Source organism: Panulirus ornatus, chromosome 34 (assembly GCF_036320965.1).
Source record: "Panulirus ornatus isolate Po-2019 chromosome 34, ASM3632096v1, whole genome shotgun sequence".
In the NCBI taxonomy this organism is placed as follows: domain Eukaryota; kingdom Metazoa; phylum Arthropoda; class Malacostraca; order Decapoda; family Palinuridae; genus Panulirus; species Panulirus ornatus.
This window is the reverse complement of record NC_092257.1, coordinates 7580967-7600664: the sequence shown is the minus strand read 5'-3', so window position 1 is coordinate 7600664 and position 19698 is coordinate 7580967. Positions and strand designations below refer to the sequence as shown.

Below are 19698 nucleotides of genomic sequence, written 5' to 3'. Positions count from 1 at the left end.
TTCACCATGGTCAATACATAATGTGAATATCCTTATCAACCAATCAACATCACTTTCATCCCCTTTTTCAATAAGTTCCACTGCAACACCATCCAAACCTGCAGTCTTGCCAGATTTCATCTTCCGCAAAGCTTTCACTACCTCTTCTCTTTTCCAAACTATTCTCACTGACCCTCTCACTTCACACACCACCCCAACCAAAACACCCATATCTGCCACTCTTTCATCAAACACATTCAGCAAACCTTCAAAATGCTCATTACATCTCTTCACTTCATCACCACCTGTTATCACTTCCCCACTTGTCCTCTTCACCAATGTTCCTATTTATTCTCTTGTCTTATGCATGTTACTTTGCCTCATTCCTAAATATCTTTTTATTCTCCCTAAAATTTAGTAATACTCTCTCACCCCAGCTCTCATTTCCCATCTTTTTCAACCCTTGCACCTTTCTCTTTACCTCCTGCCACTTTGTTTTGTACATCTCCCTGTCATTTGCACAACTTCCCTACAAGTATCGTTCAAACTCCTCTCTTTTCTCTTTCGCGAACAACCTTACTTCTTTGTCCCACCATTCACTACCTTTTCTAATCTTCCCACCTCCCATCTTTCTCAACAATGTTATATGGTTGCAAGGCATGGGCTATAGATAGGGTTGTGCGGAGGAGGGTGGATATGTTGGAAATGAGGTGTTTGAGGACAATATGACATGTGAGGTGGTTTGATCGAGTAAGTAATGAAAGGGTAAGAGAGATGTATGGAAATAAAAAGAGTGTTGTTGAGAGAGCAGAAGATGGTGTATTGAAATGGTTTGGTCACATGGAGAGAATGAGTGAGGAAAGATTGACAAAGAGAATATATGTGTCAGAGGTGGAGGAAACAAGAAGTGAGAGACCAAATTGGAGGTGGAACGATGGAGTGAAAAATATTTTGAGTGATCAGGGCCTGAACATGCAGGAGGGTGAAAGGCATGCAAGGAATAAAGTGAATTGGAACGATGGGGTTTACCAGGGTCGACATGCCGTCAATGGATTGAACCAGCCCCCTTCTCCGATGTTCCCATTTGTTCTCGTCTTACTCACTTTATTTACCTCCTTCCAAAACATCTTTTTATTCTCCCTAAAATTTAATGATACACTCTCACCCTAACTCTCATTTGCCCTCTCTTTCACCTCTTGTACCTTTCTCTTGACCTCCTGCCTCTTTCTTTTATACATCTCCCACTCATTTGCATTATTTCCTTGCAAAAATCGTCCAAATGCCTCTCTCTTCTCTTTCACTAATAATATTACTTTTTCATTCCACCACTCACTACTCTTTCTAATCTGCCCACTTCCCATTCATCTCATGCCCCAAGCATCTTTTGCACAAGCCATCACTGCTTCCCTAAATACATTCATTCCTATCCCACTCCCCTTACGTCCTTTGCTCTCACCTTTTTCCATTCTCCTCTCAGTCTCTTCTGGTACTTCCTCACACAAGCCTCCTTCCCAAGCTCACTTACTCACACCACTCTCTTCACCCCAACATTCTCTCTTCTTTTCTGAAAACCTCTACAAATCTTCGCCTTCAACTCCACGAGATAATGATCAGACATCCCTCCACTTGCACCTCTCAGCACATTAACATCCAAAACTCTCTCTTTCATGCCCCTATCAATTAACATGTAATCCAATAACGCTCTCTAGCCATCTCTCCTACTTACATACATAAACTTATGTATATCTCTCTTTTTAAACCAGGTATTCCCAATCACCAGTCCTTTTTCAGCTCACAAATCTACAAGCTCTTTACCATTTCCATTTACAACATAAAACTCCCCATGTACACCAATTTTTTCCTCAACTGCCACCTTTGCATTCAAATCACCCATCACTGTAACCCGGTCTCGTGCATTAAAACTGCTAACACACTCACTCAGCTGCTTCCAAAACACTTGCCTCTCATGATCTTTCTTCTCGTGCCCAGGTGCATAGGCACTAATAATCACCCATCTCTCTCCATCCACTTTCAGTTTTACCCTTATCAATCTAGAGTTTACTTTCTTACACTCTATCATATACTCCCACAACTCTTGTTTCAGGAGTAGTGCTACTCCTTCCTCTGCTCTTGTCCTCTCACCACCCCGACTTTACTCCCAAGACATTCCCAAACCACTCTTCCCCTTTACCTTTAGGCTTCGTTTCACTCAGAGCCAAAACATCCAGGTTCCTTTCCTCAAACATACCACCTGTCTCTCCTTTTTTCTCATCTTGGGTACATCCACACATTTAGACACCCCAATCTGAGCTTTCAAGGAGGATGACCACTCCCCACATGACCCCTTCTGTTTCCCCTTTTAGAAAGTAAAAATTCAAGGAAGGGAGGGTTTCTAGGCCCCCGCTCCTGTCCCCTTTAGTTGCCTTCTACGACAAGCGGGAAATGCATGGGAAGTATTCTTTCTCCCCTATCCCCAGGGATAACACATATGGATGGAGTGAAAAAGATTTTGAGCGATTGGGCCTTGAACATACAGGAGGGTGAAAGGCATGCAAGGAATAGAGTGAATTGGAACGATGTGGTATACCGGGGTCGATGTGCTGTCAATGGATTGAACCAGGGTATGTGAAGCATCTGGGCTAAACCATGAAAAGTTTCTGGGGCCTGGATGTGGAAAGGGAGCTGTGGTTTTGGTACATTACTTATGACAGCTAGAGACTGAGTCTGAACAAATGTGGCCTTTGTTGTCGTTTCCTGTTCGACCTCGCGCACATGCAGGGGGTGGAGGGTGTCATTTCATGTGTGGCAGGGTGGCGGCAGGAATGGGTGCAGGCAGGATATATGAATATGTACATGTATATATATGTATGTGTCTATATATGTGTATATATATGTGTACATTGAGATGTATGGGTATGTATATTTGCGTGTGGGGACATGTATGTATATACATGTGTTTGGGGGTGGGTTGGGCCATTTCTTTCGTCTGTTTCCTTGCACTACCTCACAAACGCGGGAGACAGCGACAAAGCAAAATAAATAAATAAATGTCTATGTATGTATATCCTTGGGGATAGGGAAAAAGAATACTTCCCACGCATTCCTCACTTGTCGTAGAAGGCGACTAAAGGGTACGGGAGCTGGGGGCTAGAAAACCTTCCCTCCTTTATTTTAATTTTCTAAAAGGGGAAACAGAAGGAGTCACGCGGGGAGTGCTCATCCTCCTCGAAGGCTCAGATTTGGGTGTCTAAATGTGTGTGGATGTAACCAAGATAAGAAAAAAGGAGAGATAGGTAGTATGTATGAGGAAAGGAACCTGGATGATCTGGCTCTGAGTGAAACGAAGCTCAAGGGTAAAGGGGAAGAGTGGTTTGGGAATGTCTTGGGAGTAAAGTCAGGGGTTGGTGAGGTGACAAGAGCAAGGGAAGGAGTAGCACTAATCCTGAAACAGGAGTAGTAGGAGTATGTGATAGAGTGTAAGAAAGTAAACTCTAGATTGATATAGGTAAAACTGAAAGTGGATGGAGAGAGATGGGTGATTACTGGTGTATATGCACCTGGGCATGAGAAGAAAGATCATGAGAGGCAAGTGTTTTGGGAGTAGCTGAAGAGTGTGTTCGTAGTTTTGATGCACGAGACTGGGTTATAGTGATGGGTGATTTGAATGCAAAGGTGATTAATGTGGCTGTTGAGGAAATAATTGGTGTAAATGGGGTGTTTAGTGTTGTAAATGGAAATGGTGAAGAGCTTGTAGATTTGTGCGCTGAAAAAGGACTGATGATTGGGAATACCTGGTTTAAAAAGAGAGATATACATAAATATACCTATGTAAGTAGGAGAGATGGCCAGAGAGTGTTATTGGATTATGTGTTAACTGATAGCCACGCGAAAGAGAGACATTTGGATGTTAATGTGCTGAGTGGTGCAACTGGAGGGATGTCTGATCATTATCTTGTGGAGGTGATGGTGAAGATTTGTAGAGGTTCTCAGAAAAGAAGAGAGACTGTTGGGGTGAAGAGAGTAGTGAGAGTAAGTGAGCTTGGAAAGGAGGCTTGTGTGAGGAAGTACCAGGAGAGACTGAGAGAATGGAAAAAGGTGAGAGCAAAGGACGTAAGGGGAGTGGGGAAGGAATGGGATGTATTTAGGGAAGCAGTGATGGCTTGCATAAAAGAAGCTTGTAGCATGAGAAGCATAGGAGGTGGACAGATTAGAAAGGGTAGTGAGTGGTGGGATGAAGAAGTAAGATTATTAGTGAAAGAGAAGAGAGAGGCATTTGGATGATTTTTGCTGGGAAATAATGTAAATGAGTGGGAGATGTTTAAAAGAAAGAGGCAGGAGGTCAAGAGAAAGGTATAAGAGGTGGAAAAGAGGGCAAATGAGAGTTGGGGTGAGAGAGTGTCATTAAATTTTAGGAAGAATAAAAAGATGTTTTGGAAGGAGGTAAATGAAGTGCATCAGACAAGGGAGCAAATGGGAACATCAGTGAAGGGGGCTAATTGGGAGGTGATAACATGTAGTGGTGATGTGTTTGATGATAGAGTGGCAGATATAGGATGTTTTGGTCGAGGTGGTGTGCAAAGTGAGAGGGTGAGGGAGAATGATTTGGTAAACAGAGAAGAGGTAGTAGAAGCTTTGCAGAAGATGAAAGCCATCAAGCAGCAGGTTTGGATGGTATTGCAGTGGAATATATTAAAGAAGGGGGTGACTGTGTTGTTGACTGGTTGGTAAGGTTATTTAATGTATGTATGACTCATGGTAAGGTGTCTGAAGATTGTTGGAATGCTTGCATAGTGCCATTGTACAAAGGCAAAGGGGATAAAGGTGAGTGCTCAAATTATAGAGGTATAAGTTTGTTGAGTATTCCTGGGAAATTATATGGGAGGTTATTGACTGAGAGGGTGAAGGCATATACAGAGCATCAGATTGGGGAAGAGCAGTGTTTTTTTCAGAAGTAGTAGAGGATGTGTGGATCAGGTGTTTGCTTTGAAGAATGTGTGTGAGAAATACTTAGAAAAGCAAATGGATTTGTGTGTAGCATTTATGGATCTGGAGAAGGCACATGATACAATTGATAGAGATGCTCTGTGGAAGGTATTAAGAATATATGGTGTGGGAGGCAAGTTGTTAGAAGCAGTGAAAAGTTTTTATCGAGGATGTAAGGCATGTTTATGAGTAGGAAGAGAGGAAAGAGATTGGTTCTCAGTGAATGTTGGTTTGCGGCAGGGGTGCATTATGTCTTTAGTGTTGTTTAATTTGTTTATTTATGGATTTGCTAGGGAGGTGAATGCAAGAGTTTTGGAGAGAGGGGCAAGTATGCAGTCTGTTGTGGATGAGAGAGCTTGGGGAGTGAGTCGGTTGTTATTCGCTGATGATATCGTGCTGGTGGCTGATTCGGGTGAGAAACTGCAGAAGTTGGTGACTGAGTTTGGTAAAGTGTGTGAAAGAAGAAAGCTGAGAGTAAATGTAAATAAGATCAAGGTTATTAGGTACAGTACGGTTGAGGGACAAGTCAATTGGGAGGTAAGTTTGAATGGAGAAAAACTGGAGGAGGTGAAGTGTTTTAGAAATCTGGGAGTGGATTTGGCAGTGGATGGAACCATGGAAGCAGAAGTGAGTCATAGGGTAGGGGAGGGGGCGAAAGTTCTGGGACTGTTGAAAAATGTGTGGAAGGCAAGAACATTATCTCAGGAAGCAAAAATGGGTATGTTTGAAGGAATAGTGGTTCCGACAATGTTATGTGGTTGCGAGGCATGGGCTATGAATAGAGTTGTGCGGAGGAGGGTAGATGTGCTGGAAATAAGATATTTGAGGACAGTATGTGGTGTGAGGTGGTTTGATCGAATAAGTAATTGAAGGGTAAGAGAGATGTGTGGTAATAAAAAGAGTGTGGTTGAGAGAGCAGAAGAGGGTGTTTTGAAATGGTTTGGTCACATGGAGAGAATGAGTGAGGAAAGATTGACAAAGAGGATATATGTGTCAGAGGTGGAGGGAACAAGGAGAAGTGGGAGACCAAATTGGAGGTGGAAAGACGGAGTGAAAAAGATTTTGAGTGATCTGGGCCTGAACATGCAGGAGGGTGAAAGGCGTGCAAGGAATAGAGTGAATTGGAATGATGTGTTATACTGGGGTCGATGTGCTGTCAGTGGATTGAACCAGGGCATGTGAAGCATCTGGGGTAAACCATGGAAAGTCTTTTAGGGCGTGGATGTGGAAAGGGAGCTGTGGTTTCAGTGCATTATACATGACAGCTGGAGACTGAGTTTGAACGAATGTGGCCTTTGTTGTCTTCTTCTAGTGCTACCTCGCGCACATTTGGGGGGATGGGTTGTTATTTCATGTGTGGCGGGGTGGCGACTGTGTGAATTATGTACATGTGTATATATGTATATGTCTGTGTGTGTATATATATGTATACGTTGAGATGTATATGTATGTATATGTGTGTGTGTGGAAGTGTATGTATATACATGTGTATGTGGGTGGGTTGGGCCATTCTTTCATGTGTTTCCTTGCTCTACCTCGCTAACATGGGAGACAACGTTAAAGTATGATAACTAAATGAGTAAATATATTATCTACTCTAGTATACTTTGTCATGTATAATGTACCAAAACCACAGCTCCCTTTCCACATCCAGGCCCCACAAAACTTTCCATGGTTTACCCCAGACACTTCACATGCCTTGGTCCAATCCATTGACAGCTCATCAACCCTGGTATACCACATTGTTCCAATGCACTCCATTCCTTGCCCGCCTCTCACCCTTCTCTACGTTCAGGCCCAGTCACTCAAAATCTTTTTCACTCCATCCTTCCACCTCCAATTGGGTCTCCCACTTCTCATTCCCTACACCTCTGACACATATATCCTCTTTGTCAATCTTTCCTCACTCATTCTCTCCATGTGTCCAAACCATTTCATTACACTCTCTTCTGCTCTCTCAACCACCCTTTTTTCTTATTTCCACACATCTCTCTAACCCTTTCATTACTTACTTGATCAAACCACCTCACACCACATATTGTCCTCAAACATCTCATTTCCAACACATCCACCCTCCTCTGCACAACCCTATTTATAGCCCGTGCCTTACAACCATATTACATTGTTGGAACCACTATTCCTTCAAACATAACCAATTTCGCTCTCCGAGATAACGTTCTCACTTTCCACACATTCTTCAACACTTCCAGAACCTTCGCCCTTTCCCCACCCTTTGACTCACTTCCGTTTCCATGGTTCCATCTGCTGCTTAATCCACTCCCAGATATCTAAAACACTTCACTTCCTCCGGTATTTCTCCATAGAAACTTCCCTGCCAATTGACTTGTCCCTCAACCCTACTGAACCTAATAACCTTGCTCTAATTCACATTTACTCTCGGCTTTCTTCTTTCACACTCTCTACCAAACTGAGTCACCAGCTTCTGCAGTTTCTCACCCAAATCAGCCACCAGCACTGTATCATCAGCAAATAACAACTGACTCACTTCCCAAGCCTTCTCATCTACAACAGACTGCATACTTGCTCCTCTCTCCAAATCTCTTGCATTCACCTCCCTAACAACCCCATCCATAACAAATTAAACAACCATGGAGACATCATGCACCCCTGCCGCAAACCAACATTCACTGGGAACCAATCACTTTCCTCTCTTCCTACTCTTACATATGCCTTACATCCTCGATATAAACTTTTCACTGACTCTAACAACTTACCTCCCACACCATATATTCTTAATACCTTCCATAGAGCATCTCTATCAACTGTATCATATGCCTTCTTCAGATCCATAAATGCTACATACAGATCCATCTGTTTTTCTAAGTATTTCTCACTTACGTTCTTCAAAGCATACACCTGATCCTTACATCCTCTACCACTTCTGAAACCACACTGCTCTTCCCCAATCTGATGCTCTGTACATACTTTCACCCTCTCAATCAGTACCCTCCCATTTAGGTAGAGAGATATTGATAGGTAGATAGATGAATAGTTAGATATAGCCAGCCTCCATGCCAAAGTCTCTGACAAAGGATGTACCTTTAAAACTCTTACACTCCATAGTGGAGTTCCCCAAGGAGCATATCACTCTCTCTCCCTCTTTACTTACTTCTTACATAACCTCCTACTACTTCCAGCCTACCCCAATATGGAGGAACTCTCATATGTAGATGGCCTCGTAATCATATCAGAACACCCTGACACCTCAGTAGCAACTAATTTGCATGTTACATAACAAAGTTGAAACTGGTTCACCCAGAATAGAAAGTCTGCAACTTCCTGGAGTCTTCATCCCCTTTTGTAACACTAAACAGACATGAATCCAGCTTACACCCATAAGGCACCTTGAATGGCAATCACTCTTTCAGAGCAAAACACCATTTGGTCGAGTTGTCATGCTCAACACACACATGACATTGACATTCACTCCTCACATCAGTAACAGACAACAGACAGAAGGTAGTGAAGAGTAGACAAAATGAGTATTCTGAAGGCTATGGGGTGTTTGAGATATAGAGGTATTGAGGTGGAAGTTTCATAGCAAGTGGTTTGGTGAAAAGAGGAGAGATGGTTAAAGCCTTGCATTTCGAGTGGATGGGATTGCACTTCAGTTTCTCAAGAAAAAGGGTAACAGTGTTGTTGATTGGTTGGAAAGGATTTTCATTGTATGTATGGTTGAAGGCTAAAATCCTGAGAATTCAAAGAATGTCTATATTTCCAGTGTATAAAGGCAATGGGGACGGTAAGTTGTATGAAAGTGGTGGAGGGCATCAGATTGAGGGGGAACAATGTGGCTTCAGGAGTGGTATAGGGTGTGTGGATTGGTTGTTTGAAACATCTTTGTAATGAATTCTTATAGAAAAAAAAGGATGATTTGTATGTGGCATTTATGGATCTGGTGGAAGTGTATGAAAAGGTTGATAGGAATGCTTTGTGGAAGGTATTATGAATATATGGCTTGTTAGGAAATGTGCTTGAAGCAGCAAGGATTTTCTCTTCATTATGAAGAGAATAGGGTTTGTGTGTATGTGTCGAAAGAAAGGGAGGTAAGTGATTCCAGGTGAAGATAGATCTTATTTCTGTGATTACCACAGATGTCAGGACAGGAAATGTCTGGCCATTGATTCATAACAGAGAGAGTTGTTGCTTTTCACAGAAGAGGGAAAAGATTTTTGACAGCCATTGAGCAAAGTCGATTTACATAAGAAAAGGTAAGTAAATTGTTAGTGACCACAGTTATATTATGCAATGAAAGGTTAGAATGATTTTTTGCATATGAAAAGTAATTATTTGTTGAATCACAGTTCTTTAGAATTGTTTTGCTAATAATTCTGTTGTAAGTTAACAATTGATGCAAAAATTGATGTGAATAATGGTCTCAATAGTCTTAGAAAAGAGCAAGAAATGTGAGTTTTGAACTTCTGATAAGCATACAGATGCAGACTCATTTTCTGTAGACACATGCACAGTCACAAGTTTTTCTTTCTTGAAGTGACAGATTCTTCCAGGTGATACAGCAGAAGATCTTTTTTTAAACGTATTTATCTTTAATGACAAGTGTTGGATGGAGACTTTGCATTTATCATTCAACTTTGACTTCACACAGAGACATGAATATTAGAAATCACATAGACACATGTAGATAATTTGGAAGATTAGAATCTACAGAAATTTATTGTTATTTCAGGTTGGATCAACATATTTCTTGTGTCGAGTTGAGCCCAGAATTACCATTGTTGTTATATTTGATACCAAAAAATCAGAGAAGGATAGTTACATCAGAGACTTTATTTATGACTTAACGTTGCAACTGAGATGCAATAAGGTGTTTGCAAACCTCAAGCCAAAGTAGATCTTGGATGGTATGTTTCATTGTCATATATTTTGGATTGAGTGAAGAATATTATATGTATGTTATGTGGTTCCATATCCATACTGGTTTGATATAGATAATTTCTCTTTTGGGTCACTCTTTCATGTGAGCTTGAGAGATTGTCTAGATCTGTAAGGATTAAAAACCTTTAACCTCCTGCTTTCTGGTGAGGTTTAAGCCTTTCATGACTCACAAACTGCCTTTCTGTACTTGCAGCATAAAAATTTGGTTTAGATCCCTCTGCCATTAGGCAACTTTCCCGTGGTGGTAATGCTATTGTCCAGCCAGCTGATATACTGATCTTCTCATAATTCTCTAATCCCCAGACAGTACAGACAGTCTCCTGGCCTTCCTTTTATCTGTCTGGTTTCTTCTGCCTTACCTTCTATAATTAACTTAGAGTTTGGTGTATATTTGTACAGTGAATTAGTTTTTAGATGTTTAGTACTGTTATCAATTTATTGAAGTGTTATCATTTTCTGTGATGGTGTTTTTTCCTCCCTCTCTCCCCACCCTACCTTCATTGGAACTTGGATGTGTTGTAGTTCCCTTCTTTCCCATTTGAGGTGTTTGTGTATAAGACCCTTACGGAGACAGTATACAGGTAGAGACTAGAATGGTATAGTCCTAGAGTGATGATGCTGATTCATGCCCCACTGTTGTGCAGATCAGGGTCAGGTGCCAGTCAGTCAAGCCTCCTATTGTGTATGTTTTCTTGATTGACTTTGACTGACATTTTAGTAAACAAGAGGCACCTGCAGTTCACTCCTGAGAGAAGGAGAATTTTTCCTTTTTTTCCAGAGACTACCTCACTAGCTTCAGATAATTGGGAGCTTCTTGTAGATAAAAATGACCCCCAGTTCACAATGGGCAGGTTGGAATTATTTTTTCCACTGTTCCTGGAGTCCCACATCTTGGCCATTGCTGCACTATGACATGTGGAGAACAGGACCCCCTCATGTGTTGGGAAAACCTATCCTTCTCAGCAGAGCCTTCTGGAGCATCTTTTGTTGGCTTTTTGTAACTTACCTAGTTTGTTTGTGTCTCTGAAGAACATCAAATTTTCCTTAACATATAATTTGAGGTTTTAAAGGTGAACGCTAAGTCGAAAGAGGTTTAATTCTTTATATTAAATAAAGATATAGCAAACTAAAGCCTTGGTTTGATTTAAAAGTAGCCTCTTTCCTCTTTGGTTTTCACTCTCCTTGAGCTGCTACCTATCAGAAAAATGGTAGCATATGGAATGATGGAGGCTAAAGTGAACCATGGGTGTGTGCGTGTGTGTGAGGAGGCTAAAATCCTAGATGCATTGAGGAGTGTGTGGAAAGAGAGATCATTGTCTGTGAGATCACAGATTGGTATATTTGATATTGCCGTCATGACATTGTTGAATGGATACGAGGTGTGGCCCAAAGATAGTATGGATGAGATTTGATGTGTTGAAATTAAATGTTTGAGGGCAGTATGTGGTGTGAGGAGGGTTGATTGAATACGTGATAGGGTAAGAGAGAGGTAGGGTAGTGAGAGAAGAATGTATGAAAGAGGTGAGGAGGGTGTACTGATATTATTTGGATACGTGGAAAGATTAAATGAGGAGATGATGACTAAGAGGGTATGCATATTGGAAGTAAGGAAAGGGGGAAACTGAGGAGGTGAAAGGCTGGAGTGAAAGGTGCTGCAAGTGTTTGAAGCCTGAACTTGCAGGAGGGAGTGATGCATGTATGGAATGTAGCAGATTGGAGTGTTTGATGTAAAGGGAATGATATGCTGTCAGTGGACTGATCTAGGGCATATGAAGTGCTCAGGGGAAACCACAGAAAGGTGTTTGGGACTTGGTTGTAGATAGGTGCCTCTCGTTTTGGTGCATTATATATGACAACTAGAGAGTGGATGCGAGCAAATGTGACAGTTCTTCATTTGTTCATGGTGCTATCTCATTCTCACATAAAACAGCAAAAAGGTTCAACTTTTTATGCTCATTGATTTTATGATAATTTTTTTTTTCTTTCTTTCATACTATTCGCCATTTCCCGCCTCAGCGAGGTAGCTTTAAGAACAGAGGACTGGGCCTCTGAGGAAACATCCTCACCCGGCCCCCTTCTCTGTTCCTTCCTTTGGAAAACTAAAAAAAAAAAAAAAATGAGAGGGGAAGATTTCCAGCCCCCCGCTCCCTTCCCTTTTAGTCGCCTTCTACGACACGCAGGGAATACGTGGGAAGTATTCTTTCTCCCCTATCCCCAGGGATAATTATTATGATAATTATGATTATGATAGTTATTGTTATTATTATTCATTGCCTTTGGACCATTTCTGAGAGGGTCCTGTTGTTACCCCAGGATCCCTTTTCCAGAGACTTCTGTAAGTAGTAGTTCGTAGGCAGCCAGTGACCAGGGAGGTATATTACCAGTACTATCTGTCTAGGTGTCAGGAGGGTTAATGACATCTGCATAGTGAGCCAGCACACTTTAGTAGTCAATTTGCATTCCTCTGACATAGGTAGCAGTCTTTTCTTTCTGCCTCATTGACATATGGACTACTAGCATTTTGTCCACAAACTTAAAATCTCTCCTTGTCATATGTTACACTTGACAACTTTTAACTCACACAACTCATTCTTCATAACGAGATTTTTTCTTCAGTGAGCACTGTGTGCAAGCCCTGCCTTTTGGCAAAATGGTAGGAGTAGTAGACAGAAGTGGTGGATGGGAGTATCCAGGCAGGATTATCATGTGGAAGTAGTTGTTAAGAGGACCATTAGATAGAAGTAGAGGCCTCTGCAAATATTCTACTGGACTTGTCTTCTTCCAATGGCCTGTTAAGGGTGAGGCACTGCAGGCTAGGAGGTGGCTTTGCAGTTCTTTAGTTATGGAAAACCTGCTGCTGTGGCCACCCCTTTGAGGGAGTACTGATTGAAACAGGTGTCAGAGATATAGATAGATAAAGTTTGCAGCTCCATCTTGATACCAGGGACCGAATGGACTCCCATGAAGCAGGAGGTTCATAAATGTGACTGTAATTTTTTGTTATCTTGTGATGGTAAGCCTTGCCAAAGGAGACTTTTCACACATGGTGTAACCTCATGCAAGTGGAGCTTAGTGACACCTATCTATGTTTATATTTTCTTTACTTTTTCACAGTTTCCCACATAGCTAGGTGGGGCCAGGTACAGACAAAGAACAGCCTCATTAGCTCACATCCACTCTCTGGCTGTCATATAGTGTGCCCAAGTAGAGCATATGTACTTGATCACCTCCTGCCCCAGGAGTGTCTTCGAAGGGAACACCACTTTTTTGTTCATCCAGAAAGCATGGAGACCTACTCAGCAAGGTTCTTCTCATCTTGGATTAAGACTGGTTCAGGTGACTCAACATTATCTTTATTATAGAGCTCATGATGTCAGAAATGTACTTTTCCTCTCTGGTCTTTCCAAGAAGCCTTTCTTTGGTGAAGGTCTTTGGCATTCCTCAACACTTGTTCAACAATACCTTACCCCAGACATAGAGGGTCATCCTTGTATGGCACTGGTCTTGCCACTTTTGAGGTAGAGATTTGCTAATATGCCAGCTAATGCCTTTGAGGAAATTGTTTTTTCCATAGTTTTCTCAGCTAAGAATTCTTGTATATTCCTCCTCCTTGTTTTCATGCTCCTAGACTTGCAGGGCAAAACATCCCTGGCAATAACAGTCAGTTTTGAAGAATGCAAAATTGTTTCTCTTGTGGGCAGTACCCTGCAAGCAAACTTTCCAAGTTTTTGTATCCTACCCTTTCTTCTTATACCTTTGGAAGTTGTTGATTGGTAGATGAACCCAGACATGAGCTGCAGGCCACAATTACTAAAAGGTTGTTAGTGAGATTTGAGAGGCATAAACCTCACCATAAAAGGGATTAGAGATTTTTAATTCCTTGGAATTCTACAGAATCTCTTGAATTAAAGGGACAGTTTGCTTGAGAACATTTTTTTTCTTTAAATTCAGAATTTTTTAGCTCAAGGTGTTTCTTTTTAAGATGTACTGTATTTTGTAAGTTTTTGCTGTCATATGTATGAATGTATTTTTGTACATTTTGTATATATAAAAGCTATTATGATCAAATAAGAGAAGTATCTATATCTATTTATTTATCATACTTTGTCGCTGTCTCCCACGTTAGCGAGGTAGCGCAAGGAAACAGACGAAAGAATGGCCCAACCCACCCACATACACATGTATATACATACACGTCCACACACACACATATACATACCTATACATCTCAACGTATACATATATATACACACACAGACATATACATATATACACATGTACATAATTCATACTGTCTGCCCTTATTCATTCCAGTCGCCACCCCACCACACCTGAAATGACAACCCCCTCCCCCCGCATGTGCACGAGGTAGCACTAGGAAAAGACAACAGAGGCCACCTTCGTTCACACTCAGTTTCTAACTGTCATGTATAATGCACTGAAACCACAGCTCTTTTTAAAAATCCAGGCCCCACAAAACTTTCCATGGTTTACCCCAGACGCTTCACATGCCCTGGTTCAATCCATTGACAGCACATCGATCCCAGTATACCACATCGTTCCAACTCTATTCCTTGCACGCCTTTCACCCTCCTGCATGTTCAGGCCCCGATCACTCAAAATCTTTTTTCACTCCATCCTTCCACCTCCAGTTTGGTCTCCCACTTCTCCTTGTTCCCTCCACCTCTGACACATTTATCCTCTTTGTCAATCTTTCCTGATTCTTTCTCTCCATGTGACCAAACCATTTCAAACCACCCTCTGCTCTCTCAACCACACTCTTTTATTACCACACATCTCTCTTACCCTTTCATTACTTACTTGGTCAAACCACCTCACACCACATATTATCCTCAAACATCTCATTTTCAGCACATCCACCCTCCTCCGCACAGCTCTATCTATAGCCCACGCCTCACAACCATATAACATTGTCGAAACCACTATTCCTTAAAACATACCCATTTTTGCTTTCCGAGATAATGTTTATGCCTTCCACACATTTTTCATCACTCCCAGAACTTTCGCCCCCTCCCCCACCCTATGATTCACTTCAATTTCCATGGTTCCCTTGTTGTCTTTTCCTAATGCCACCTCGCACACATGCGGGGGAGGGGGTTGTCATTTCATATGTGGCAGGGTGGCGACGGGAATGAACAAAGGCAGCAAGTATGAATTTGGTACATGTGTATATATGTATATGTCTGTGTATGTATATCTCTGTATACATTGAAATGTATAGGTATGTATATGTGCATGTGTGGACGTGTATATGTATACATGTGTATGTGGGTGGGCCGGGCCATTCTTTCATCTGTTTCCTTGCGCTACCTCGCTAATGCGGGAGACAGCAACAAAGAATGATATATAAGATAGATGAATAGACGTATATATATTTTTATAATTTTTCTATTATACTTTGTCACTGTCTCAATATATATATTGAAGCGTATTCTTTCATTGAAATGTGAGCAAATGGAGCATTTTTCAAAGTGATAGAGGTGGAAAGCAAAAAGGTGTTTTTCATGAATGTACTGGAAAACTTGAGGTCCAGATAAACTTTTAGTCTGTCAAGACTTTATTATGGCAGATGTTATATATATATATTTATTTTATATTTATTTTGCTTTGTTGCTGTCTCCCGCGTTTGCGAGGTAGCGCAAGGAAACAGACGAAAGATTTTGCCCAACCCACCCCCATACACAATGTATACACACACATACATCCACACATGCAAATATACATACCTATACATCTCAGTGTACACATATATATACATACACAGACACATACATATATACCCATGCACACAATTCACACTGTCTGCCCCCATTCACTCCCATCGCCACCTCGCCACACATGGAATACCATCCACCTTCCCCACTCATGTGTGCGAGGTAGCACTAGGAAAAGACAACAAAGGCCCCATTCGTTCACACTCAGTCTCTAGCTGCCACGCAATAATGCCCGAAACCACAGCTCCTTTTCCACATCCAGGCCCCACACAACTTTCCATGGTTTACCCCAGACGCTTCACATGCCCTGATTCAATCCACTGACAGCACGTCAACCCAGGTATACCACATCGATCCAATTCACTCTATTCCTTGCCCTCCTTTCACCCTCCTGCATGTTCAGGCCCCGATCACACAAAATCTTTTTCACTCCATCTTTCCACCTCCAATTTGGTCTCCCACTATATATATAGATATATTGAAGCGTATTCTTTCATTGAAATGTGAACAAATGGAGCATTTTTCAAAGTGATAGAGATGGAAAGCAAAAGAGGTGTTTTTCATAAATGTACTGGAAAACTTGAGGTCCAGATAAACTTTTGCTCTGTCAAGACTTTATTATGGCGGATGACCAACTACCTACCCTCATGTATCCAAGATATGGTTGCACTTTGTTTAGTGAAGACAATTGAGAAACATCATAAGCCAATATTCCAGTTTCATGATAAGAGAAGAAGTGGACCATTATCTCGGAAAGCAAAAATGGGTATGTTTGAAGGAATAGTGGTTCCAACAATGTTGTATGGTTGCGAGGCGTGGGCTATGGATAGAGTTGTGTGCAGGAGGATGGATGTGCTGGAAATGAGATGTTTGAGGACAATGTGTGGTGTGAGGTGGTTTGATCGAGTAAGTAACGTAAGGGTAAGAGAGATGTGGAAATAAAAAGAACGTGGTTGAGAGAGCAGAAGAGGGTGTTTTGAAATGGTTTGGGCACATGGAGAGAATGAGTGAGGAAAGATTGACCAAGAGGATATATGTGTCGGAGGTGGAGGGAACGAGAAGTGGAAGACCAAATTGGAGGTGGAAAGATGGAGTGAAAAAGATTTTGTGTTATCGGGGCCTGAACATGCAGGAGGGTGAAAGGAGGGCAAGGAATAGAGTGAATTGGAGCGATGTGGTATACCGGGGTTGACGTGCTGTCAGTGGATTGAAGCAAGGCATGTGAAGCGTCTGGGGTAAACCATGGAAAGCTGTGTAGGTATGTATATTTGCGTGTGTGGACGTATGTATATACATGTGTATGGAGGGGGGGGTTGGGCCATTTCTTTCGTCTGTTTCCTTGCGGGAGACAGCGACAAAGTATAATAATAATATAATAATATATATTATCCCTAGGGATAGGGGAGAAAGAATACTTCCCACGCATTCCTCACGTGTCGTAGAAGGTGACTAGAGGGGACGGGAGCGGGGGGCCAGAAATCCTCCCCTCCTTGTATTTCAACTTTCTAAAATAGGAAACAGAAGAAGGAGTCACGCGGGGAGTGCTCATCCTCCTCGTAGGCTCAGATTGGGGTGTCTAAATGTGTGTGGATGTAACCAAGATGTGAAAGAAGGAGAGATAGGTAGTATATTTGAGGAAAGGAACCTGGATGTTTTAGCTCTGAGTGAAACGAAGCTCAAGGGTAAAGGGGAATAGTGGTTTGGGAATGTCTTGGGAGTAAAGTCAGGGGTTAGTGAGAGGACAAGAGCAAGGGAAGGAGTAGCACTACTCCTGAAACAGTAGTTGTGGGAGTATGTGATAGAATGTAAGAAAGTAAATTCTAGATTAATATGGGTAAAACTGAAAGTTGATGGAAAGAGATAGGTGATTATTGGTGCATATGCACCTGGGCATGACAAGAAAGATCATGAGAGTCAAGTGTTTTGGGAGCAGCTGAATGAGTGTGTTAGTGGTTTTGATGCACAAGACCGGGTTATAGAGAAGGGTGATTTGAATGCAAAGGTGAGTAATGTGGCAGTTGAGGGAATAATTGGTATACATGGGGTGTTCAGTGTTGTAAATGGAAATGGTGAAGAGCTTGTAGATTTATGTGCTGAAAAAGGACTGGTGATTGGGAATACCTGGTTTAAAAAGCGAGATATACATAATTATACGTATGTAAGTAGGAGAGATGGCCAGAGAGCGTTATTGGGTTACGTGTTAATTGACAGGCGCGCGAAAGAGACTTTTGGATGTTAATGTGCTGAGAAGTGCAACTGGAGGGATGTCTGATCATTATCTTGTGGAGGCGAAGGTGAAGATTTGTATGAGTTTTCAGAAAAGAAGAGAGAATGTTAGGGTGAAGAGAGTGGTGAGAGTAAGTGAGCTTGGGAAGGAGACTTGTGTGAGGAAGTACCAGGAGAGGCTGAGTACAGAATGGAAAAAGGTGAGAACAAAGGAGGTAAGGGGAGTGGGGGAGGAATGGGATGTATTTAGGGAAGCAGTAATGGCATGCGCAAAAGATGCTTGTGGCATGAGAAGCGTGGGAGGTGGGTTGATTAGAAAGGGTAGTGAGTGGTGGGATGAAGAAGTAAGATTATTAGTGAAAGAGACGAGAGAGGCATTTGGACGATTTTTGCAGGGAAAAAATGCAAATGAGTGGGAGATGTATAAAAGAAAGAGACAGGAGGTCAAGAGAAAGGTGCAAGAGGTGAAAAGGAGGGCAAATGAGAGTTGCGGTGAGAGAGTACCATTAAATTTTAGGGAGAATGAAAAGATGTTCTGGAAGGAGGTAAATAAAGTGCGTAAGACAAGGGAGCAAATGGGAACTTCAGTGAAAGGGGCTAATGGGCAGGTGATAACAAGTAGTGGTGATGTGAGAAGGAGATGGAGTGAGTATTTTGAAGGTTTGTTGAATGTGTTTGATGATAGAGTGGCAGATATAGGGTGTTTTGGTCGAGGTGGTGTGCAAAGTGAGAGGGTTAGGGAAAATGATTTGATAAACAGAGAAGAGGTAGTAAAAGCTTTGCGGAAGATGAAAGCCGGCAAGGCAGCATGTTTGGATGGTATTGCAGTGGAATTTATTAAAAAAGGGCTGACTGTATTGTTGACTGGTTGGTAAGGTTATTTAATGTATGTATGATTCATGGTGAGGTGCCTGAGGATTGGCGGAATGCTTGCATACTGCCATTGTACAAAGGCAAAGGGGATAAGAGTGAGTGCTCAAATTACAGAGGTATAAGTTTATTGAGTATTCCTGGGAAATTATATGGGAGGGTATTGATTGAGAGGGTGAAGGCATGTACAGAGCATCAGATTGGGGAAGAGCAGTGTGGTTTCAGAAGTGGTAGAGGATGTGTGGATCAGGTGTTTGCTTTGAAGAATGTATGTGAGAAATTCTTAGAAAAACAAATGGATTTGTATGTAGCATTTATGGATCTGGAGAAGGCATATGATAGAGTTGATAGAGTTGCTCTGTGGAAGGTACTAAGAATATATGGTATGAGAGGCAAGTTGTTAGAAGCAGTGAAAAGTTTTTATCGAGGATGTAAGACATGTGTATGTGTAGGAAAAGAGGAAAGTGATTGGTTCTCAGTGAATGTAGGTTTGTGGCAGGGATGTGTGATGTCTCCATGGTTGTTTGATTTGTTTATGGATGGGGTTGTTAGGGAGGTGAATGCAAGAGTTTTGGTTTGGAAAGAGGGGCAAGTATGCAGTCTGTTGTGGATGAGAGAGCTTGGAAAGTGAGTCAGTTGTTGTTCGCTGATGAAACTGCAGAAGCTGGTGACTGAGTTTGGTAGTGTGTGAAAGAAGAAAGTTAAGAGTAAATGTGAGTAAGAGCAAGGTTATTAGGGACAGTAGGGTGGAGGGTCAAGTCAATTGGGAGGTAAGTTTGAATGGAGAAAAACTGGAGGGAGTAAAGTGTCTTAGATATCTGGGAGTGGATCTGGCAGCGGATGGAACCATGGAAGCGGAAGTGAATCATAGGGTGGGGAAGGGGGCAAAAATCCTCGGAGCCTTGAAGAATGTGTAGAAGTCGAGAACATTATCTCGGAAAGCAAAAATGGCTATGTTTGAATGAATAGTGGTTCCAACAATGTTGTA

The 19698-nt window shown here is 41.8% G+C and overlaps 1 protein-coding gene across 2 annotated transcripts in view; it reads left to right on the top strand.

Moving 5' to 3' along the window:
• LOC139759807 (KICSTOR subunit 2-like) overlaps window positions 1-17675 on the top strand; it is a 100780-nt gene extending 83105 nt beyond the window's left edge. For both annotated transcript variants that reach the window (XM_071682283.1, XM_071682284.1), the window contains exon 10: window positions 9671-17675. In XM_071682283.1, coding sequence (XP_071538384.1) covers window positions 9671-9835 — 165 coding nt within the window. In that variant the 3' untranslated portion in view covers window positions 9836-17675. The remainder of the gene's footprint in view (window positions 1-9670) is intronic.
• Window positions 17676-19698: the final 2023 nt, after the last annotated feature.